The sequence below is a fragment of the Saccostrea echinata genome, unplaced genomic scaffold, assembly GCF_033153115.1.
Source record: "Saccostrea echinata isolate AGI-Se365-2 ecotype Australia unplaced genomic scaffold, CSIRO_AGI_Sech_v1 ptg000044l, whole genome shotgun sequence".
Lineage (NCBI taxonomy): Eukaryota > Metazoa > Mollusca > Bivalvia > Ostreida > Ostreidae > Saccostrea > Saccostrea echinata.
In genome coordinates, this window is record NW_026889793.1 from 1,380,452 (window position 1) to 1,405,352 (window position 24,901).

At 32.7% G+C, this 24,901-nt stretch overlaps 2 protein-coding genes across 2 annotated transcripts; one reads left to right on the forward strand and one right to left on the reverse strand.

Moving 5' to 3' along the window:
- Nucleotides 1-5,580: 5,580 nt before the first annotated feature.
- On the reverse strand, nucleotides 5,581-9,732 carry LOC133201404 (interferon-induced protein 44-like). The gene is made up of 10 exons (XM_061337215.1): nucleotides 9,715-9,732; nucleotides 9,181-9,198; nucleotides 8,872-8,907; nucleotides 8,716-8,745; nucleotides 8,518-8,547; nucleotides 8,368-8,429; nucleotides 8,070-8,270; nucleotides 7,726-7,869; nucleotides 7,186-7,363; nucleotides 5,581-6,163 (listed from the first exon to the last, which is right to left on the reverse strand). The coding sequence occupies exons 5-10, from the start codon at nucleotides 8,531-8,533 to the stop codon at nucleotides 5,868-5,870; spliced, it is 897 nt and encodes a 298-aa protein (XP_061193199.1). The 5' UTR covers nucleotides 8,534-8,547; nucleotides 8,716-8,745; nucleotides 8,872-8,907; nucleotides 9,181-9,198; nucleotides 9,715-9,732; the 3' UTR covers nucleotides 5,581-5,867.
- Nucleotides 9,733-16,791: 7,059 nt separating this feature from the next.
- Nucleotides 16,792-19,884, forward strand: LOC133201406 (uncharacterized). The gene is made up of 6 exons (XM_061337216.1): nucleotides 16,792-16,857; nucleotides 17,718-17,972; nucleotides 18,504-18,647; nucleotides 18,751-18,780; nucleotides 19,427-19,552; nucleotides 19,676-19,884. Exons 1-6 carry the CDS (start codon nucleotides 16,824-16,826, stop codon nucleotides 19,867-19,869), a joined length of 783 nt encoding a protein of 260 aa, XP_061193200.1. The 5' UTR covers nucleotides 16,792-16,823; the 3' UTR covers nucleotides 19,870-19,884.
- Nucleotides 19,885-24,901: the final 5,017 nt, after the last annotated feature.

Genomic DNA, 24,901 nt, shown 5'->3' on the forward strand with positions numbered 1-24,901 from the left:
TTATTATTATTATTATTTTTTTTTTTGCTTGTCAAAAAATTTGTGAGCCTGGCATTTCATTTGTAACTAGAGTTAATGTGCCCCCCCCCCCACTCCTTCCGGAAAAAATCCACCCCTGTTCTAATCTTTACAATTTCTCATTAATATGTTTTGGAGAGGTTTTATTATTTAGATACGCCATTTTGCAGACTTGTATGAACATTTGATTGATAAGATGTAAATTAATTAATGAAAACCGTAGGGGACTATAGGGTTCCTCCTCGTCTGTCTAGCTGTCTGTCTGTCAGTCAGTCATTCTCTCTGTCCCTCCCCATATATCTGTCTGCCAGTCCGTCTCACTTAATTTTCCGCACTTTTTTCTAAACGCTTGCAGATACTGAGCTGATTTTTGGCATGTGAATGAACCTTGATGAGTTACAGATCAAGTTCGAATTTTGTTCCACTTTGATGATATTTGATGGAATTACCCCCCCCCCCCTTTTAAATTTTTAAGGGAAAACCAGTATGTGAATCTACCTTGATGAATTATAGATCAGAAAGAGCATCTTGTTAGATTTCAATGGTTTTTGACAGAATTTTAGCCTTTTTATTTTTAAGGAGAACCAGATTACACTTGCTGGTAGGGTACTAGTATTGCTTATGCAATACTCTCAGAATGCATTTAAGGGGATGAAGGACACATGGTCACATGACTCTGTTTAACTACGTCATAGTCTCCGATTATATAAGTGCAAAACGTGTAAAGCATCAGTTCTTGTATAATTTTTTGACATTTTTTTAACTTTAATAACCACCTTATATTAAAAAAATGAAAAGTTTTAAAATTCTTGTAAACATTAACAAATTATGAAAAAGATTGATCCACTCCTCTGTTTCCCTAAACTGCGCGTCCAACAAGTCGGTGACGTCATACACGATTTGTTAGTACAGCAAGATCATACTCGGTAAATACTGGGGCTGTATTACTTTTGTGAAAACAGGTCTTAATCAGTATATGATAAAATATTCTGAGACACGGGGAACACAAAAATTTTTTTTGCATGGCTGATGACGGAAATCTTATTTAGGTATATCTTATTTCGCTTATTTAGCTTACGTGTGACGTCATAGTTGGTTTTTCCCGTACTCGAGAAATGTAAACATGACACGTTTTTGTCATGCTTATGTCCTCTTTAACGATGTCCTGTGCAATATTGAGGTCAGCTTCACCATTCGAAATTTTTACAGTTAATCAATAATTTGAAGGACTTACATTTCAACGTAAATTTAAAAATATTGAATGATAGAATTTTTGGTAAATTACGTTTTTTGTTGTTAAAGTTGTCTTAAAAAGTACGTAATTTTCGCTATCTAGATGCAGTGTGATAGAAAAAACTTGCTTTTTCGAATGTTAAACCCTATTCATACTATGAAATATTTTAAAAGATACATGTCCACTTGCATGTTTTTTATTTTTTGCTTAAAAAATCCCATTATGGACAGAGTAATGGCCCCGGAAACATGGAGAACTAAAACTCTACTTAGATACTGTAGGGCATAGCATTTGTCAATCAATATCTCTAAAATAAGGTAAGAAACCTAGTGATATAACTGCTTTAAGATATGTGGGACATACTTAATAAGAAATATACAAAATATGAAAAAAATTGAATGACAGGTGTTTTTTCAGCTCAAGGTCCTTCTTCCCCTTAAACGAATTTCTTGAGTCTAAACTTATTTGTGATATTGTTTATACAACAAATTACCTTGGCAAAGATTTTTCATCGATTCAGATACACCCACACTGTACATGTCGTATGATTAGGTTAATGAAAATGTGATACATGTACTTCTCCAGCCTTCATTTAATTACTGCAGATATATGTACATCATAATTAATACAATATGCGGCACATTTCAGTAAAACAGAACTGAAAGGAGGCTTTATGAGAATAATCTTTTACTTTTTCTTAAATATGAAATTTTTCATTGAAAGCCCGTCCCCCTCCTCTTGTAAAACGGTCAACCCCTCCACCTTCGGTGTCAGGTCATTTCTCTCTAAAACCCTTTCTTTCCTAGGTTATTTCTCTCCAATACCATTTCACGATAGGTCATTTCACGGCAGGTCATTTCACTCTCCTACCTGGGTCATTTCACTCCATGTCCGTCTGTGTTCCTGGATTCATGTCTTTTCAAATAAAATTCATAACACTGATGAAAACTGAACATTTGCCAGACTTTTGCCATTTAGAGGGCTTTCTCGTCCATGAAAACCATATTTTGAATGAAAATTTTTAATCAAGAGTAAATAAATTTTATTAAAATAATCATTTAACCGGCTCCGTATATAATAAAATTGTGTGTTTGTAGATTAGCGCTTAGATTTACAAGACATTTTCATAAATAAATAAAATCGGCACTATCAATTAGAATTATATATATTTGAGAAATTTAATTTAATCGGTTTATTTCGGCAAGCTTTAAAACAAGATCTGCCACAAATGTAAATAATCTAATTATTGTTGTAAGAAAAGGGTTTAATGTAATAACAAAATGGAAATACAAATACTTATTTTTTGTTTAAGTTATCACTTTGTAAAACTTTTTTAAACTAGGAAATGAAGACACAGAAAAGAAAAAAAACTGAAACGCAATAGTTTGCTAATAAAAAAAATAGAAATACATATGTAATATTCACATATTAAAAGTGTATGTAACATTCACGTAGTAGCCTCTAGAATTACATGTATAGACTTGATTACAATATATAAACTGAAATAAATTGTATAAGCAATTATTAAATGGTTTATCAGTTTTAAAAATTGATTTACTCAGTTTGTCCAAACTCACCTCTAAGAAAAAACTTTTGTAATTATTTCATCCTAATACTCAACCCAAGATAAATAAATACTTGAAACCGTGGTTATTTAATTGTCAAATGTTGTGAAAATATCTTTATTTGCATATCGCCAGAAGAATTAATGATCTATGGAAATATATTTAGTTTAGATACGTCGAGTTACAATACTGAAGATATGTCCACAACATGAACGCCTTATAAACTGTTAAAGTAGGTAAGACAGAGTTGAAAAAAACTACAAGAACTATTTTATGCTTTATTTTTGAATAAAAAAATCATTGATTATGAATCAAACGCTTTGTATATTAAAGTACTCCATGTATCACAGGCCATTAGATCACTTAAAAAAATATGGTGTTAAAAAAATATCTTTTTTATACACCCCAATTTTTTAAAGTCGGATTTAAGCGATCCAAAGGCCTGTGCCATCTATATATCTTTGTGAAAAGTCCTTTATTTTCAAATTTGCACCAATTCTGATAAAAAATGAATCAACATTAAAAAAAAAAAAAAGACAATCACAAGCAAAGACCTATTTAATTATTGATGCAGTTATCGCAGAAAGATAATTCACTTTTTGAATTCAGTCAATTTTCAAATGATATTAGAACAAAGCAATCTAGTGTATTTGTGAAATAAATAAATATTTTCATTTTATTTAACTCCAGTCGGGATCAGTTTGATTTTGATCGGGAAATGTTTAAAATTCAAAACTTAGCAAGTTTCCTTAAATTTTGCTATTTTATGTCTTTTTCCATTTAAAATATAACTGCTTAATGTTCCTTTCCAAAATGGATAATCAATAACAATGGATTCTCAGTCTTGATAATGAATTAAAGCAATTGAAAATTCACACATAAACATATGCTCACAGCATGTATACATGTACAATTTATTGCCTTCGTATAATGTGTCATAAATTTGATAGACAACAACTTAAAAATTAGCATTTTTACATTACATATTCTTGATAAAAGCAATAAAAAGTAGATAAAGCAAAGAGAACAAAGATTATATATCGAGTACTGCTCTATTTTTTTTATAATCGATATTGTTAAGTCTACAAAAATAAATAAATGAATAAAACATAAATAGACTTTGAATTCTATAAAATCTCTACCTATAAACTAATAAATTTTGCAGATAAACTCCGAAACGCCTGCAACAGATTTCATACTAATTTATTTTCATGAAACTAACAACAAACAATAGTTTAAATATTTGTTAAAACGTCATTAATGAATTATTTGATCAAAAATTCGTTTTAACTAATATAGAGTGAATAAGTTTTGCTTATTTATTACAAATTAAAATGTTCAAATCCTTTTCATGAATATCTGATCGGAGTCTTAATAGTCTTGATAGTAGTACTAGTGCATATTCGCCATTAAGAGCATAATTGCAACGAATACGAAGTACATTTTAAATATAGTAATAAACTAGCTAAAAAGAAAAGTCAATTGATGAATAAATCATTGCTAACATAAAGAAGAAAAAGTGTTATATTCTATGTTTTCACATTTTTACTAAAGCTATTAAAAAGTATGCTTTAATCAATACATTTCAGTGGTTTTTTTTTCATACAATCTTTTGAAATATTATAAATACTGTGGGGGGGGGGGGACTTTTTACCCCCCAAAATATGTGCATATCCAATTCTTTAACCTCTTATGGAAATGAAAACAGAGTTCCCAAAGTAAGACAGTAATGATATAGTAGAACAGGTATCAAAATAAAGTTGCGCGTAAAAAGAAAACGTCAATGAAATTGATAGTTTTTAAATTAGTTCCTAAACTAACTGCGGGATTTTGTACTACGTATTTCTTCCTGCTATACGTCTGTAATTAATTGTCAGAAGAAACTTAAGATATATATTTGAAATGATCAGTCAGCGGTTATGAAATTCAATTCCCCGGGCTTGCGGGGTATTTCATCTAGTTACTTTTAAAAAGACGTATTACTGCGTTCACATTTTATTTGATCAATCATTAAACAAGAATAAATAAATAAATAAGAATTAATTAACCCACAAATGTATACAGATTTTAATACTTATTCAAATGATAATTGTATTAGTATAACTTGGGCTAGTATGAGAATACTAATACATGTAGTTTGATAATACAAATAGAATTTAAAACTGGAAATAAATAAATTACTTTTAAAAACCATTTCCATAGATAAACCGATAACTTTTATGTTGAGAGTGAAATGACCTAGGTTGTGGAGTGAAATGACCCGGGTAAGAGAGGGAAATGACCTAGGAGAGAAATGACCTGGGAGGAAATGACCTAGGCGGAACAGACACTGGAGGGAAATGACCCGGATTCTCCACCTTCCCACAATAGGAACTCTTTTAAGTAGCCGTTTTGTTTTCCAAGGTTTTTTGGAAAGAGGGGGCATTCTTTCAATTCTGTCAAGTTCTCTGTTATGATACACAGATTCACTAAATTTTGATCCGCCCCGAGAGGGTATGATGTTAACATAAATGAGACTTCTTGTAACTCTGTAACAATTTGTGACTTAATAGTTCCTGGGAATAATATGAATTTAAGTGTTCCCCAAACATTTCTATATATACACTTTTGATCCCTTGTGTGGCCACAGCCTTGTCATAGTGCCTTCAGATACTACACCTGACAGGAATGTCAGGATAAGTAACCATGCATTCTCCTACAGCCTTGTTTGAAATGCTATCAATATAACAACTGAGTCAAATAAAGTAAAAACAAATATACAGCATGATTTCTGAAAAATATATATATATTCATGTGACATATTACAAGATGAATATAACCATTATACATGATGAACTCAAGTGAGATAATTAAAAAATAAATTGTTACGTCATTAGAGAATGTAACAATGTATATGATAAACTTAATTAGCACGTTGTTTAAGTGTGAGGTCTTTAATCAATTCCAATTCACATATTCTTGTAAGAGTCGACAAATAAGTAAATACAGAGATACTTAGCGTTTAAATATACGTTTGCTTTTTTTTGCAGATATTTTTTTTAAAAACAGAATTAATCATAAAATTCCTTAGGAACATTTACTTTAGCACAGTTTGATACAAAATCGTTGGCTCTCTGCATCATGGTCAATAAATAAAATAGTGCCAGAATATCCTTCTCTAGAGTGGGCAAGTTTTCCTCGTGGTAGTTCGACATTGGTAGGACATTCATCAGCGGGATCTGCATGTATTCTGCAGCCTTGTAGCAGGTATCCCTAACGCCCTGACTTCTGAAAACATCCCGCAAATCATCCTTATTGGAAATGCGGAGTTTGTCAATCTTACTGAAGAGGACTATTTGTGGTATATCTGTGAAACGGAAATAAAAACGTCAAACACTGGCTGCCAGCATGTCATACGATTTGTAACATGTTTTACCAAACAATGAATATATGTCTACAAAATCAAAATAAACCGGAAAAGTGAACTCCTTCGCAAATATTTTTTTTGTTCATAGAAACTTTCCCCCTTTTAAGCTCACCTAAGCCGAAGGCTCAGGTGAGCTTACCTGATCAAAATCTGTCCGTTGTTTGTCGTGTCGTGCTGTCCTTGTCGTCGACATAAACTATTCACATTTTCATCTTCTTCTCCAGAACCACCGGACCTATCAAGCAAACCTGCTTCAAAGCATTCTTGAGTAAAGGGGATTAAAGGGTTTTTTTTCAAATGAAGGGCAACGGCCCCTTTCAAGGGGAGATAATTAAGAATAAGTGAAAAAAATAATGACATACATGTATTTTAAAAGTCCACTTCTCAAAAACCGTTGGTCCAGAAAAGTTGAAACTTATGAGAAAGCTTTATTAGATCGTGTACATTTGAGATTGTTAAAATTTAGGGTGGGGCCACAACAGGGGATCAAATCATTTAGCAAATATCTTTAAAAATCTTCCTCTCAATAACAGCAAAGCCATGATTAGTCATATTAATATAGAAGCATCCTCAGGAAGTGTAGATGCAATTTTGTTCAAATCATGACCCCTGCTGGGGTTAGGGTTGGACTACATTAGGCAAGGTTTTATTTGGGAATATATAGAAAGAAATCTTTAAAAATCTACTTTTCAAAAACAGCAAAGCCATAGTCAGTCATATTAATAGGAAACAAGTTTGTTCAAATTATCACCCCATCCCGGATGGGTGTGGGGGAGGGGGAGGGTGGGACCACTTATATACTTGAACTTTTCACTGCTGAAGTCATTTCTGTTTTTCTCTAACCAAAGTGCTCAGGTGAGCGATGTGGCCCATGGGCCTCTTGTTTTAGAGGTTAGCAATAAGCGTAGTACCTTCTCTGTAATCTCTTGAAATATTATAAGAAAACTAGCTATCAAGCTTACGGTCAGAGGCGATCGTTTCCCGGACAAATCTAAGCTGCTCCTCCGTTTTGGGATCGGTAAGTTGTTCTGATGGATTCTCGGCATTAGTAACATATACCACACAATGCATTCGGTCCTTAAGTTGTGCAATTTCTCTATATTTTGGGTTTTCCTTCTTGATGGAAACTTCTGGATTAATCTGACATATTTTTTTTAAAATGTTACTTAATGTATATGTACAACAATAATTAACTTCTTACATTTTATCAATATTTTCCTGAATGAATATTGAGAAATCTCATCACCAATTCATTTTCACTCATTTTGTCCTCCAAGTCCAATTGAGCGGCCTAGACCAAAATTGGATAAAACCAAGAAAGAACATATGTGCTTTTAAGCTGTAAAACGGCTTCAAGTGAATTTGAAATGATGCAAAATCAGACCTCAATGTGTTTGTGCGAAAATAAATATATATAACATAAAATAAATAATAAAGTTGAAAAATAAATTACATGTACTCAGTATATGTGCATTTGTAACCATATTTATATACATGTGTACCTCATATCCGTTCCGTACGTGTCCCTTGACGATCAGTATGACGTCTTCTGTGGGTACGCCGTGTTCTACATTAAGTCCTCTGCAATCAAACAGCCGGAGTGGAAGAGTCTGTCCATCCCTGGTATGAAGCGGGAAAACTTCAAGCTACAGTATCACAAGAAAATACCAGTATTAGATTTTGTATTGATCAAGATTATATAGAGAATATTTGACTATAAAACTAAGTAAATTTTATCATATAGAGATACAAAGTTATCAACTGTACAAATATAACAAACAACAGCTATGACAGAGTGTACCGAAAGTTGCATATCTTTATGATTGCTGACAAAATGGCTGCTTACTGACGTAGTCACACTCTTGGAAGCCTTCTGATAAACTTGACTGAGGGTTATCAGTCTATTATTGTCCTCTATTGCAGTAGCGCATGTATTAAGAAAAGAGGACTTTCCGGATGCAGCTTGTCCAAGAAGCAAAATATTAAAATAGTTGATCCCAGCAGCTGGCTCCAGGTTTACGATTTTCTCCATAAGTTGTTCTTTGAACTTAATAATATATGATGAAATATATAACATTAACAATGCAGAGCAGCACGCCGTATTAAAGATATAACTTTTTGTATATTTCAGTTTTTACCCGAACCTGTGAAGTCCATGGATCATCAACTTCGGCTGAGATCATTCGCCACGGCTTCTTGAGTGGCTCTAAAACAGCAAGAGTTTTATCTGAAAGGGGGAAATCTTACCAAAAAATTGCCATGGATTTTGAAAAATTGATCCTTTAAAAGGGTACCTAAATATTTTTGCATGTTTTCTTCAGCTTCTAAAACAAATAAAACAAACACGTTAATATTTGATTATAAGCACCAAACGTTATATAAAGTTCATAATTCAATGTAATATACATAATTGTCATTTCACAGTATTATTTTGAAATTCACACTTTTTCAAATACGATATCGGAAATATACATTATTATATATATGCTTACTTTTCCTCTCCCGTTCTTCAATATGCTGGGCTGTGAAAGTACTTAATAATTAATTTCTATGTGCTGAATTACGTGTTCAATCACAGATACACATTCTTAATCCGCAAATCGGAAATAAAAGCACGGTGCAATAAAATATACCATGGTATAGCTTACCTATGTATTCCTCCGCCCGCTTTTGAATCCAGAGATCTGTAAAAATTGGTAAAGAGTTGATATATATATATATATATATATATATATATATATATATATATATATATATATATATATGTTGCTCCTAACAATATTTTAAGCACATTATTTGTAAACATTAGATTACACTTATATTGCAATTCCTTCTATATGTGATTATGTTCATTAAATCTTTGTTTGTTGAAACCGGATTTTTTACAAATATATGTTAATTAATTTTTGATATATTAATATTCATTATGATATCTGTTTTATATTCAAATCACTTACTTCTTTCATGCTCTAGGGCTTAAAAATAAAATAAAATAAATGCATAAATAAAAGTTTTAAACATTATGAAAGTAAAAATCATATATTAGTAAGTAAGTTAAAGTCAGTAATAATTTCCATAAGAACAAGTTACAAAAATAGAAAGGCATACTATGTTTCACCTCATGTGATTACCCTACAGAAATTTTTTAAAAACTTTAAAAAAAAATTGGACTTCCATTTTCAAAATTAACATAACTCGAACTGCTACATTGTACCATACAAAGAAACTGAATGCATTTAGTAAAGCTATTGCTAGCTAGGAGAATAACATCAACAGAATCTTTATTTCGAGACCCCCCCCCCCCCCAACTACTAAAACTAGTCATAATTAACTCGGCAATTGATAACTGTCAATTAATATATTTTCTGTCTTTAATGTTCTATGGTCCCATTGTTTTAGTAAGAAATTGCCGCATCATTCATGCAAAATGAACAAAATAATTATAAAGTTATAAAATTATAATTATAAATTATAATTATAAATAATCCTACCTTCATGTTCTTTTTCTTTGGATTATGTAAAATCAGATTAAAAATAAATCTCAATAATTATCTGTTATAATTATCTAATAATTATCTGTTTTCATTATCTAATAATGCTGGAATAGTAATGATAACGGTATGAAAATTACATACATAATCAATAAATTTATGAACTTTGTTATTGTTTTTTTTAGCATAAAATTCATCAATCATTATAGGGCATATGCTCAACTTTTCGTGGCCGTACATTATATTATTGTTCTCCCTCAAGAAAGCCATTTTTAAGACACCAAACGTCCTATAAAACCATATCTATATTGTTCTTGATTCTGTGAATATGTACTGGGCATTACCTTTAAAGGGGCATGGACACAGCTTTGAAGTTTATATTATCCATCAAAAATGTTTCAATAAAATTCCATGCTTTACATGTTGTGAGAGCGTTTCAGACCAATGAAAAATGAAAATAACGAATAACGAACAGTAATCAAACTCAAAAGTCCATTGGAACGATACAGATTGGGAGCAGAGCAAACAAAGACCTCTAAAAACATCGGAGGTGGTATCAGGTGCAATGGAGTAGAAAGCATCTTCTGTCGACCGGTCACACCCGCCGTGTGCTACTTGTCATGAATCGGCAAACGGAAAAATCCGTAGTCAATTTAGTGTAAAAATAATGGCCTAACAATTTGTTAGTCGGTTAACGTCAGTCAACATTTGACTTAACGATAGATTGTATTTGCTAACAAGGTCATTGCAACAACTATAAAATTTGCGAAATGTCTTTAAACGGGACTGTTGATATCCTTGTATCATCAATTTATTTGTCAATAGCTTGCCTCGTTTTAGAAATTATTTGTATGTAGATCATGCTCTTGCGTATCGAATCAACTGGGAGACATAAACTCCATATGCAGGAGATAATAGTATATTGCTACATAAATAAGAGAAGTTGAAAACTTAGTTAAAGAACTTAGTTATAGAAAAGTTGATGTCATCACATTTATCGTTAAGTTTTTTTAAAGTTGCCATTAACGTCTTTTTTTAATAAAATATCCAAATATGAAACAGATGTGTAAGACTCTGTGGTGTCTTTTATTTCGAATTCAAAGGGATATATCGAATCTACGTAGGAATGAAAATGAATATTGTTAATTGACAAAAATATCGATATATCTAAATGTCGAATTGAAGGCCACAGCAAGAGACTTCTTTTCATGTAGAAGTTTTTGAATAAATTTTATTTCATATGAATACAATTTTGTATGAATACAAAAATAGGTCTGCCAATAACGGGGCGCAATTAGTACCCATGGAAATTCCAACAGATTGTTGGACGACCTGATATCCAAAACAACATAAATATTGTCAATCAGAAACTCAAGCATCTTTTTAATATCAACTTCGGAGTACTTGTGTGTACAATCAGAATTTTTGAAGCAAAATAATTTTGCAAATGACCAATGACAAGGTAGATGAATTTACGAATTCAATTTTTACTGAAAAAGCAGCTGTCTATGATATCCAAAAGCCTCCATGGACTTTTATTTATCGATGGGAATAGTTGTATAACATTTAGAAAAGTCATACGTTTTAATGTTATTGATTTCTAAGAGTTCCTTGGATTTTTTAAGTATCCACAGCTGATAACACTACTTCTCGAATATGTTGTTCATTACTCCTAAAATTTCTCCTTCACTGTTAATATTTTAGTAAGGGTAAAGAAAGAATCTTGGTAGAACTTTTACTGGAAACCGCTATGTATCTTTGTTTATAAGGATTTCTATGTAGTTTAGGAATCCAGTATACAATATTATAAAGTGTGCTGAAACACTTCATCTGAAAATCATAAAAAAACATGAATTTCGGGCGTGTTTGATTGACATACATTCACGCACTTTCAAGAACTAAAACTTATCCTTAATATTTAAGAAAAGCGAGAAATGTGTGGTGTTCGGATAAAGCATACTATTATCAAGAAAATTCAGAATAGAAAAAAATGCAAAACCAGCATAACAGTGTTGCAGTGATGTGTGCAGTACGTGACAGCAAATCAAAACTTAACAAAAACAGAAGCTCGCACCCATGTTTACAAGTCTTTGATGTCAAATTATAAAGAATACATTTGTAGGTGATTGAATATTAAGAACTTTCATGTAAGTTCAAATCATTGAACCGGAATAATTTTTGCAATAGAGAAATTTAAATTAAAAGAAAACGACAATACAAGAATGTCCATGCCTCATAAATGATTTTCAGTCTCTTATTTGAATAAATCTTGCAGACAAATACAGCTGAAAGCATAAATTTCTTCGCTGTACTAAATGAACGTTGCTGCCGTTTATATGTATTTTACAAAAACTTTTTTTTCAGTCTTAAATTTTTTAAATGTAATAGCAATTTAAATTCAAATCCATAATGTTCTGTCTTACTTTTGACTGTAAAACAGCATTTAAAACACATTGTAAGTTGTCTGATTTACATGAAATAATTGTTACTTTTTAAGCTCGACAATCATACATCTTTATATTTTTTACAGTTCTAGTATCACTTAAATAGATGTCATGTAGTTACGTGTATTTTGCTTTTTAAACGTACGTTCTTGCAATCCAAAAAGATCGTTCAATAAAGTTTAAGTATTTACCTCCCTCGATCTGCTTTGTCAGTTTGTCTAAAAAGAAATGACATCGTACCAGAATGCAATATCCTTCCCTAATATCTAAATCGATTATGACTTTGTGTTCAATAACCAAGTATTAAAAAATTAAAATATGGCGTATTTTTTAACTTTCATTGTATTAAAGTCTTCGTTTAACAAATTGTAATTGTAAATTTTATGCGAAGTCGTTACCTTCCAGTCTTCTTATTTCTCTTTCACGCTGCCGTGTTCTATCTGATAAACACAAAATCACTTATGCAGTTTTTTCCCAAAACAATATTCATAAAGGACAAGCAGTAACTCAATTTTCATGCAAAATATCTCAGTTTCACAATCTTTTTTGACTTTCTATATGCTAGAAGTTCAGAAAGAAATAATAATTTTGAAGATTTGAAGGGAATTGTCAATCAAAATTGATGTACAACTTAAAAGGTAATTTGAAAGATTTTTTTATCACATTTTTGTACTTGTAAGCCGCTGATCATTAGATCCCAACTTCTTGCTCAAGGTACACCAAAAAAAAAAAAAAGAAAAAAGAAAAAAAAAAATGAAATGCAGTTGTGTCAAGTAATGAATCAAAAAATTAGAGTTTAGAAAAATATCGACAAAGATGATGTTTTGCATTTTCATTTCGTGGACAACATTACCAGACGCAGTAGTGCTTATACAATGCCTCGACGATACACGTATTTTCCAAAATTCGCAGATAAAGGCTCATTGTTCATGAATAAATGTTTTTGCTGTTTGTCTTCTGGATTCAAGGAGAACTCAAACTTTCAAAGATTTAAAAAAAGCTTCATCTTAGCCTACACTAACAATGCTGAGCGACCTATGAAATCCAATGTTCAAAACACCAAAAGAGGTACATTGTTTTTTATGACTATAGAAATTATTGCCCCGGCCGCCAACATACAAAGAAAAAAATGAAAAGAACAAGATGTGTTTGTGAAACACTATGCACCCGGCGGCAACAAAGTTCGAAAAAGCTATTTTTAGCGTATAGGTCACAGTCAAGGTCACAAGGTCATTGACCTTGGTGTCATTTGAAAGAACTTAATTAGTGGAGTATGCATACCAGATATGAAGTCTCTATCTCCTATGGTTCAAAAGTTATGACAAGTTAAGACAAACAGACAGATAGGACAAAAACAATATGCGCCCCCGATCTATCGATCCGGGCGCATAAAAACTATTAGAATATTCAGTGCATTTTCGGTACATGGTCAACTTTTTCACCATCCTAACATAAAACAGGTGAAAAATTAATAAAGCATTGGGAACAGGGATCGATGTTTATTATAAATGGGCATATTTCTTATGCTAAATATTCCAAGAGGCTTTTAAAAAATAAAATGAAAGAAAATTTGATGCATGTTCGAAAATGTTCTTAGCCTATTCCCCGAATCTACACCAAAGAAGCATGCTACATTTCTCAATTTTGAGAGGGGTTTTGCTCAATAACAGTTGTATTTGTTTGGTTGTTTGACGCCCCTTGAGAATTGTTCACTCATATTGAGACGCCACCACTTGCCGGTGGAGGGCTGCAAATTTAGACCTGTACTCGGCACTTACGACCTTTGAGCAGTGAGAGAACTTTTTTCATGCCAGCTCGGGGCCTCGATTTATACGGTTTCATCCGAATGACCGGTCTCGATTCGAACCCGCGGCATAAGGAGCAACTCCTTTCGCCGCGAATTTAGAGCAAACGCTCTAACCAATGCGCCACGCGGACGATTGAACAGTTGTAGAAAGTAAAGTAAATCCTAGTTGATTTATCCTGAGGCAAGGAGCCTTCATTGTCCAGGTTACATGAGATTTAATTACTTCGTTTAGGACTCCCTCTTCCTTTTGGTCCTATAAACATATCGTCAAAAAATATATTTAAACAATGCATCAAATTTGGGGGTTTGCACCCACTTATCTGTCCGAAGAAAAACGGGGATCTTACGAGTTAACAATCGTGCCTCTAATCTTCAAAGACCCTCTGTTTAAAAAAAAAATCCTTATGCATAAATTGTATACATTACCCTTAACCTCCTCAAGAGCTGAAACAGACAATTTTGATAGATGACAATTTTCATATTTTTATAGCGATATCAATGTAACTTCATCTTATATATGTTTATATATATATATATATATATATATATATATATATATATATATATATATATATATATATATATATATATATATATATATATATATATATATATATATATATATATATATATATACTAGAAATTATAACCAGCAACAAACCTTGACTTTCTCCATTTCCCATTTTTCTCTCAATGAAGCTGAAATATTTCACAGAAAATGTGGCGGATCTAAGTAAAAAAGAAAAAGAAACCTACCTTATAAGAAAACAACTAAATAAAATGGTGAAAGGTTTAAGTATTATGTTTACCCTTCCCGTGTCCTTGTATTCTCTTATGGTAGTTGCTGGTGTGACACGATAGTCTAAAAACATAAACATAATATGCATGCGCTATAAGATGTTGGAAATACCAGCATGATGTGCATTTCTGAATATTTGAACAAGTGTTTTAGTAGGTGAGTATTTTAAAAAATTCATATTTGAAAAATTGATAAAGTTAATCATAAAAAGAAGAAATAATGAGTATTTTATTTGCAATCAGAAAAAGAGATATTTAAATATTCACGTGATTTTCTCCTAAAATCTCATTGCACTACTTAAAATTAGTAGAGGTAGACAATAACATCCTCAGTGTTGATTATCGTAAGTTACCTTCAAAAGTGGGACACACCCTCTCTTTCATATCTAGTTCCGAGCCATTAGTGGCCAGTCACTTTCAATTTGACCTTAATACTATATTTACAATAGTACTGTTTATATTTACTGCTAATTATTAACTATAATATTAATTGTAATGCATCTATCTGAGACATTTGATGTTACATTAATAACAAAGGAAGAAATATGTTTGATTCATTACATCAAAATTGACTGTACACATGTAATTATTGACTACATTGTACATATACAATGTAAAGTTCCCGACAACGAACTGAATATGAAAAAAAAAACATGTAGTGATATCTTAAGTTTCATCCAAAAACGGAAAGATGACAAATAATGTTTAGCTATTCCCTAATATTATTCAGTGTTTTATTTTTCAGAAATGAAATTAGCATGATTATAAAGACCCATCTAAGTGAAATGTGATGTTCCTCTCTCTCTAACGAAGTATCTATCAAGGATTCATATATGTAATTTTTAGAAAATGCAGTCATGTGCATGTTATGTTATGTGCACTTACACTTCATTGTCCGTTCAAGTGCCTGAGAAGTTTTTTTTATTATTTTATATACAATTTCCTGTCTAGACATCATAGTGAAAAACCTTGAATGTTTTTGCTCAGCAGAATGACACTTTTCTATACAGTGCTTTGCCTTGAATTTTGATTTAGAAATATGGGTTTCTCGGACTATAATGACCAACTGAGTTAGGAGGACTAGATGGAGCTGGTGATCTAGATATATATGTCACATACATTTTACTAAATATGAAGAGCCGCCCGCGTGGCGCAGTGATTAGAGTCGTAAAGTAAGGAGCTTACGTCCTAACGTCGCAGGTTCGAATCCACTTCGGGATTAGACCGTTTAAACTGAGGTCCCGTGTGAAGTAGGTGTTGGCAAGAAAAAGATCCCTCACTGCTCAATGGCCATGAGTGCCGAGTATAGGTATAAATTTGCAGCCCTCCACCGGCAAGTGGTGGCGTCTCCATATAAGTGAAAAATTCTCGAGAGGGACCTTAAACAATAAATAAACAAACAATCAAACAAAATGTGAAGAGGACTTTTCTCCAATTTTGCATTCCAAATCTTATATAAACTAACTGGAAAAAATATTTCAAATGATTCAATGCATTTTCAATATATGAAATTGCCCTCACCTTAGGGACGAAATTTCAATTTGTTGAAGGATTCATATTATATCGAAATCATATAGATACCTGTTGCTCGCTACATATATTTTAACACGTAAAATAAACTTTTAATATATTACCGATTCACACGCAAATCTGAATCTTTGGAATTACGGACCATTCTTTTAACATTTCTGCTTATTATAATCTTACAGTTTCTCTTCTTGCCAATAATAAAGATAATTCAAAAGTGTAGTGATTTTCTTTAATATTTTAACATTTATCCCACCCTAGAACATAGACTCTGGACCTAGATGATTTCACAATTTTTAAAATAAAGCTATAAGTACTCATTATAATCAGTTAAATAGTTTGCTAAAAGGATGTCAGTGATTAACGAAGACGTTCTTCGGCCAACTTAGTCTCACTCTCGGACCTTAATCTGAAACACAAAGATCATGAATTTCAGTTTTAGCGAATGTTAACTGCTCATTATACTTCATAATTATGCATTTTTTTTTTAAATTTTAGATTGCCTAAACCGAGTATTCTGCACCACTTTAAATATGGGCAGTATTTTATCTCGGCCTTGGGGCTATGGTAAGATATATAATAGTTCTTAGATAAAATAATTTTCGATTTTTTTTTCCCTGAAATAAAATAGTCTATATGTTTATGGAATTGTGTTTGAGCAGATGAAAATATAAATTATTTTCACATGTAAGTGTCACAGACACTTGTGCGTGGTGTGTGTGTGTGTGTGTGTGTGGGGGGGGGGGGTTGAGTTTAACTTTCATCAAGTATACCTATGATTTATGTTCGATGAATTCTATGTACAAGTAATTTACCAGTCTTTCATCTTGCTGGCCCTGATCTAAATGAATTAAGTGCGGTACTGGAGAATTATACAGAAGATAATCATTTGACTAAGTGCTCCTAGTGCTGAAACACAGCGCCCAGCGGAAGCTTGGGAAGGGGGATCCGGACCCCCCCCCCTCCAATGGATTCTCAGATATTAAATTTGTATAGTAAATAACTATATCTAATTGGATATCCCTCTCTGCAAAATCTGTCCTTTAAGAAAAATAATTGCTGAAATATATACTCAATTTGACTACGGAATGTTCTGTCTACTTGATCAATACATAGGGCTCACGGCGGGTAGTACCTGTCAATAGGGGATGCTTACTTACTTCACTAGGCACCAGTCCTGAACAACCTTTCAGGGAAATTTTCAGAGGGCTGTGCTTTATGCCTTGTTCACAGATTTGTATTTTTGTGGACTTTTTGAGATCGATCACTTTTCGTTATTTTCATTCATATATTGTACATAATTTGCGACAAGAAAATATGATCATATGGTAGATAGCAAAAAAAAAAATCATTAAGATAATGATTTTTTCCGATATTATAATAAGTAAAACAAAATAATGACGTTTTTCTTCTTATTTTGTATGAAGAGAGTATAGATGTGGATGTCGTTTTCTCAAAAGACGCACAGAAATGGAAGCACAGCGCAATTTCGATGCTGGAAAATATGAAATTGGAAAACAGAGGACGTGATCTCAAATTAAAAGTGCACTGTATGAACGCTCAAGATGCTGTAGATAATATATGGATCGTATTTTGTAAGGTTGTGTGTTTTCCAGAGCAGGGAAATGTTGACGTTGTAGAGTCAATACGAAATGTCCAGTTACCAAAAGCAGAAAAAGACGGTAAATATTCTCTGTGTAAAAAAGAAATCCGAAATACTAGCAGTTAGGGTATATCACTTTAAATGAATAACCTTCCGCATTTTTCTTATGATTTATACAAAGAATAAAAAGATGGTTACCTCATGATCTGAAATAAGGATGTTGTGAGTCAAATAACAAAAACAATAAATTTAAAAAAAAATTGCTATCTTCCCATCAATATCCATGATTAATCCTTTCTAGCATTTTGTTTCTCTCACCTTTTGCAAAATTACAGTGCACCACAGTCCCTGAAACGTTCTACTTTTCCATTTTTCTATTTCCTCACCGTTCGATCAGCGTTCGCTCACCGTGCGCTCACCGTTCAAGTGGGAAAGTAGAACCTTTCAGGGACTGTAGTACTAAAAATATATGATTTTGGCACGGGTGAACACTGAACAGTATATGCTTTCAACTACTTCGTATCTTAAATTTCTAATGTATGATGCTCAGTGTATTAAATATTTGCCATACTCATTGCAATTTTTAATATTTTAAGTCTAACCATTTTAGGCATGGTTATCATGATCGGAGATAATGCAGAGTTTGAATTCGTTCCATGTTACGAAGATTCGAGGATTAAATACATTACAGTTGTCAGTTTTCCAGACAGCACATACAGAGCATGTTGGATGATCAGTGGCCTTTTTTCAGGGGGTATGAACAATTTTTCTTATTTACATGTGTGTTACATACTTATTTATACATGTATGTCAAACTTATAATAATACAATAAAATACTCATTTTTTCCTGTTTCAGATTATAGTAGAAGCGACAAAAATACTTTTGGTAAGAAAGTTTACGATAGAGTTTCAAATCAAAATATTGTAACCTTGATTATGTGTGTCTAGTGGTTTGCATTTAAGCATACTAAAGTAGTAATTTTTACAACAATTATTATTTTTATACAATGTCATTTTTTCATAAAATATTCAGACTAACAATTCTGAACAAACATTTTAGAGAAGAATAGCTTGAGAACAACATCTATTTTGATAATTCCTGATGCTTCGATCTTTAAGAACATCACTGAACTCTTTAAAAATATCGTATTTCGGGTATTTTACATTTAAAAAAAAATAAATTATTATTTATTGCTTGAATGACTTTAATTTTATCATATAAGACTTTCATTATTGCTGTTTTCCTCAAAAGTAATTTTGTTCCTTCCAAATATGAGATGTAAGTGTAGGTTTAAATGTGTTGAGACTACTTGTACCTTTCTATTTAGGCATTACAAACTGCAACAGTGAAGGACGAAAACAATCCGATGATATCCGAGAGGAAAGAGTTTCAATTAAGAATGAAAATGAATCGGCTGGTCTTACATTTCAATCAACATGGGCTCGTTCTAACAAAAAAAGCATTTACATTAGATTCTCGGCACCTTTGTCAAGAAAAGCGTTTTCAGCTTTCATGGAGAAGTACCTTGTAGGGATCGAGCCTATTTGGGTGACAGGAGAAGACCCTGTAGAGGAAGGGTCCACCTGCCTCATCCTCTGCTTCACACTGTCTCGTCTAATGGATGACATTTCAGCTATTGTGAAGATAACACCAAAACGTAAGACGACCACATAACTACATACACATACTACATACGTATAATAATCAGACATTGATAAATAGCATTCGTTGTATTTTAAAGCCTTTATCCTTGAACAAAGCGCATGTTTTGTTTCTTTAGGTTGTAATTGTATGCTTGTTGTGATCCACAACTGCAGACAGGGAACCTCTCCTGGGCCAGTGCTAAAACATAATCCTGATGACTGCTTCCAAGACTTTACTAATATTATCTACGGCGAGGGTGACTGTTACATTTGCTCCCTGAACTCAGAAGCAACAGAGACAATTCAGGCCTTTATCGACAAAAACTTATAATTGATTTTTAACCAGTATGGGTTGAATAAAATATTAGTTTGCTGCAGTATAGCCAAAGGAAACAGTTTTTTTTCCTTCACTTTTTGCACATTACATCGGAATGTAAAATCATTACGTTGGAGATAGTTAGCGGAGTCGTGATGATGTAAACCAATTCATGTCTATGGATCATTCAGACGAAAATGCCTAGCTTCATAATGTGGCATTTATATAAAAAAAAAAAAAAAAGGACAACGAAAACTATTAATAATCTAACAATGGTTTTCTGTCTCAAACCTGCAAATAAACGAATTTCATGATGAATTATTAATATGAACAAAAGATCCAAACGAGTAAAGTTGCATTTCCGAAAGTATTATCAAAGTGACTGGTGGTGACTCACAATTAACAATTATTTTAAAAAGGAGGGACAAGTGCTTTTTCTTGCACTTAAAATCTGTATCCGGAAAGTGAATGCATTTTGAAAAACATAAACATTTGCGATGTTTTAAGTACATTATAAAGCATGTGACGTTTTTACAAATCTCGTTGGAAATTCCTGATGAAAAGAATTATTATGATTGTATATGGATTCTAACCCTATTTACTTAAGGTACCACTGTTCTTCTCTGGTTCAGATATTAACCCAGTTCAAAAATTTTCTATCGAGAGCTGAATGTGAAGATGATTTGGTGAAAATGACAGTACGTAGCTCTTTTTTTACTTCAGTAACTGCACATTTGGTCAAGAAATAAACGTTTCATCCTTCGATCATTTATAACATTCCAAGGTCGATAGAGTTGAAAAAGTACGTGCACTTGATCTGTGTTCTTTGCCAGAAATATTGAATACAAAGTGTTTCTACGTAAACTTACAGCAACACCTAGCTAGCTATAGTAGTGGAATAAATGTATGATTATTAAATAATTTCACAGAGTGCAATATTCTAGTAATCTGATGAAAAGAACTCTTAAAAGTTAGTGTTTATAATATGTCTGAAGAAAAAGTGATGAAGAAAGAGACTATGGAAGAGTATGATTTGAGTGAGATTTTGGCTGACAATGGTCTGGACCAAGACTTCTGGATGAAAAGGTTCAAAGACGTTGGCATTACAAATGGAAAACAACTAAAACATGCTAGTAGAAAAGATTTTAATCAGCTAAATCACATGAAAAGGTACCGGTGGGAAGAAAATGCCTTAATATCCTGTTTTCCAGCAGTATTTGAAACAAGCAGAGAAGAAAGGCAGAAAGAGATGGAGAAAACTGATAATCACGTCAAGGAATTACTAAATAAAATTGAAAAAATCACCGAAGAAGAGGACAGGGTGGCTAGGATGAAGATCAATTTAGAAACTCCTCCAGGACAGAGAGACCTGCACAAAGAACTGACGAAAACGGAGTTTTTAATAAACGAGATTGCTGTTCGCGAAAAATTGTCATCTTCTGAAATAGTGAACAAAATATCTTCTGGTCGGATATTAGGGGGATATTATATCCATGAAAATGCCTGGAAGCGTGTTGTGCAACGGAAACAACTGATCACCATCCCTGACAATGTAGAGATTTTGGCCCCTAGAATTGCGGAGACATTTACGTATGAAGAGTTTTTCAACGAAGAGAAATCCGCATTCTATGATCACGTTGTGCATCACTGGGGATTGAGTGCAGCTGCTTCTGGCGGATTAATCGGAACCTTTACTGGAGACGTTAGTTACTCCATAAAGAAAACTGATGATGAAACCAGAAGAGGTGAATCCCACAAAGGGTATACTGAAATCAAAGAAACCGTTTATGTTCCCATTGCTTCATTTTGTCTAGAGAACGTGCCTCATTTTATCTCGTGCAATGCTCTAGAAGAACTAAAAAGGCTGGAGGAAAAGCTCTCCGGAGAAAATAACTCTAATCTCTGCAGGGAGTTTTTTGAAAACTTTGGTTCTCATTATTTCGCGGGAACCTATCACTTTGGTGGATGCTACACGAGGTCTGTCGTCTGTCGAAGCGAATCTACTATGACCAAGGGAGACTCAATTAAGCTTTGTAAAGAGGCACTTCATGCAGGAGGATCCGGAATGGCCAGCTGGTGTTTTGGAGCTCGTCTTGATGCTGAGAAAGGTAATGACAAAAGTAGAGGCAAATTTCAGGAAGATGTAGACTACAAAGTAGAAAAGAAAATTGTTAAACGCGGTGGGCCAGCAGAAGTTGATTCCATTTCACAGTGGAAACTTGGACTCGTGAAGTACCCGAATACCTGGGCTGTTATTGACCAAGACGTGCATAAAGAGGAGTGGAAGGGCGTGTGGGAACTTCTCAAAGACGAATATGAAACACATTTTTCAAATATTGAAAATTTACGGTCAACACTAAAACAAGAGTGGGAAAATGAATTCAAAGAATCGATGTTCCTAAAAAATCTTCTCTTAACACTGCAACAGGAGTGGGAAGAGAAGATGAAGGAATCCAAATCGTCTTTCCCAGACCCTTTCATATCCTTGCTTGAAAAGATCCCGTCTACTGCAAGTGGACAGTCACTTAAAATATTAGGTGACACAACAAAATCTCACAAATGGCGAGATGATCGATCCTGGATTGGTCCTCGGTCGAATATGAAAACATAAATAAAGGCCACTTTATGTGTACCATACAGAAGCTACGCTGAGCATGTTTACTGTGTTTACTGAAAATGGTTTCCAAACAACTTTTTTTTATCATATAGCTGAGTGTAACCTTGCAGAATTTTTATATTAAACATTATATATCGTTCCTCTGACAAAACAATTGCATACGCTGAAATATAATACTGTACGTGCTTCGTATATTTCTTATATCTAAGAAACTGGGGGAAAAGCCGAGCCATATGCCCGCAAAACGACGGATAAAAAATCTATAAACTTATTTCTCACAAATTCCACTTTTTTCTTAAATTTAGATTATGTTTATTACCAATTGCGTACAAAATTGATAATTAGTGAATACAGTAACTTCGAAATCGATTATGATTAACCCAACAAAATTGCAACAAGCTCAATTTTCACAAAAACCGACACATATTGGATCCTATCAGTACATTTTTTAATACAGGAGGTCATCGCTCCATTTTTTTTTTTTTAGGACGAATAATGAAATGCAAGGGAAAGATGTTTCTTTTTACACTTGCAAATTTTGGTATTATATTTATTAATTGATATCATCGTTTTGAAAAGTACTGTACACACTTAAATGCCTGTGTAAATTCGGAGATATTTCCGATATACCTACATGCATACATGCAAAACGGGCATGGTCATCTGGCCCGTCTAATCCCCCTTCTCTCTCTCTCTCTCTCTCCCTCCCCCCAAGAATTCTTTGTCATTTATGCGCCAGACAAAAACATGTTTTTATGAAAATACCACTCGTAACAAAATTAATGTCTGGAGGTTTTCGAATTATCCATAAAGACGACTTTCAGCTGTAAGGTACACGTACATGTACCTAATGACTGAAAAAAGTTATGAATAAATATATATGTCTAAGTATAAACCTTTTGATCCTTTCCTTTTAAAAAAGGAATTTTAATTGCTCCTTTTGCAAGGAAATATTTTTTGAAAAATAGGAACAGCAGATACACAGGCTCTCTCGTAATTATTGATTTTTGAACCCTCGTCTTATTATAGTCATAACCTTCCTTTGTTAAAATATATTCCATAACTTTACAAATATGATAATACTTGGCTCACAAATGTGCACATTTTCTTTTTATCCAAAAGTATGATGTTTTTGACAATTGCAACAATTAATACCCCAGATCTCATTTGGTGAAAGGGAAATAAAATCAGTTATTTAAAATACAGTTTGGCACATCTAATTCCCGCCTTATATAAAACGAAAAAGAGAACTAAGCTGATGAGCATATAACATATTTTTACAGAAATAATTTCGAGTACTAGTATATAAAAAATTAATTTAAAACAGTGTTTGGTTTTTCGGCAAGTTTCCTCGGGTAACAATAGGGGTCATATTACTTCTTTGTAGACATTTTTTGTTTATAAACATGCTTGCGTAATACAAGATAAAAAAAAAGATGAAAAAAAATTAAACATGTAGTTGCAGGTGTCGAAATTATTGATTTCCTTGAGAAAGTATTATAAGGACATACTAGTAGCTCATTATCACCAATTTCGACGCATGTGTCGAAATACAAGCATTACATATTTTTTGATTTGTAAGAAAAAAAAATGAAATACTGGTAATTAATGAATATTTTTTGTTCAAAGACATCTAACGACTATGTTTGGCACCGTTTCGACGAATTGGCGATATATTTAATTTCTATTCATACCTTAATTACATTATTGTCATCATACACATGTAGTTTCCCTTTTTCATATACATAGCTGGAGCTTAAACGTCGCAAAACTGCATTTTAATTTACATGTACTTGTCTATCTCTCATAATATGGAGATTTCAATTGAAAAGTGCATTTTTCTGGATCATTATAAATTTGACTAGGGAAAAAACACACACTTGTATTTCTTTATCACATATATCTTTCAATTGGACAAAAACAAAGACTTTCAATTCTCTAAACATTTACATTAAATCTATTAACTGAATAGTGTCACCGACCATCCTGACGTAATTGCCCATTTTCGGACTCTCAAAGCTGAGAAACCAGAAGTCTCTGATGAGACTGTAGCTCTACTGGTTTGTACTTATAACAATGGAAGATAAAAGTAGCACTTGGACTTGAAACTTTGCAACAGCAATACATAGAATAATGATTCTTGGTGTAGTCTCTTTCTGCGGCAAGATTTATTGCAATCAGACTAAAACTGTAGGAGGAGTAGCCTTTTAAAAGAATTTTACAGAAATTTCGATTTTAGTTACCATTGCAGCATCATTCAACAAAATCAAAAAACAATAAAGACAATTTTGTATCTTAGTGTAGTCTACTTGTGTGCTAAGTTAGATTGAAATCAGACCAAAACTGTAGAAGGAGTAGCGTTTTGAAAGTACTTCCCAGAAATCTCTATTTTTAGCAAAAATGGCAACACCGTTCATTGAAAATTATGTA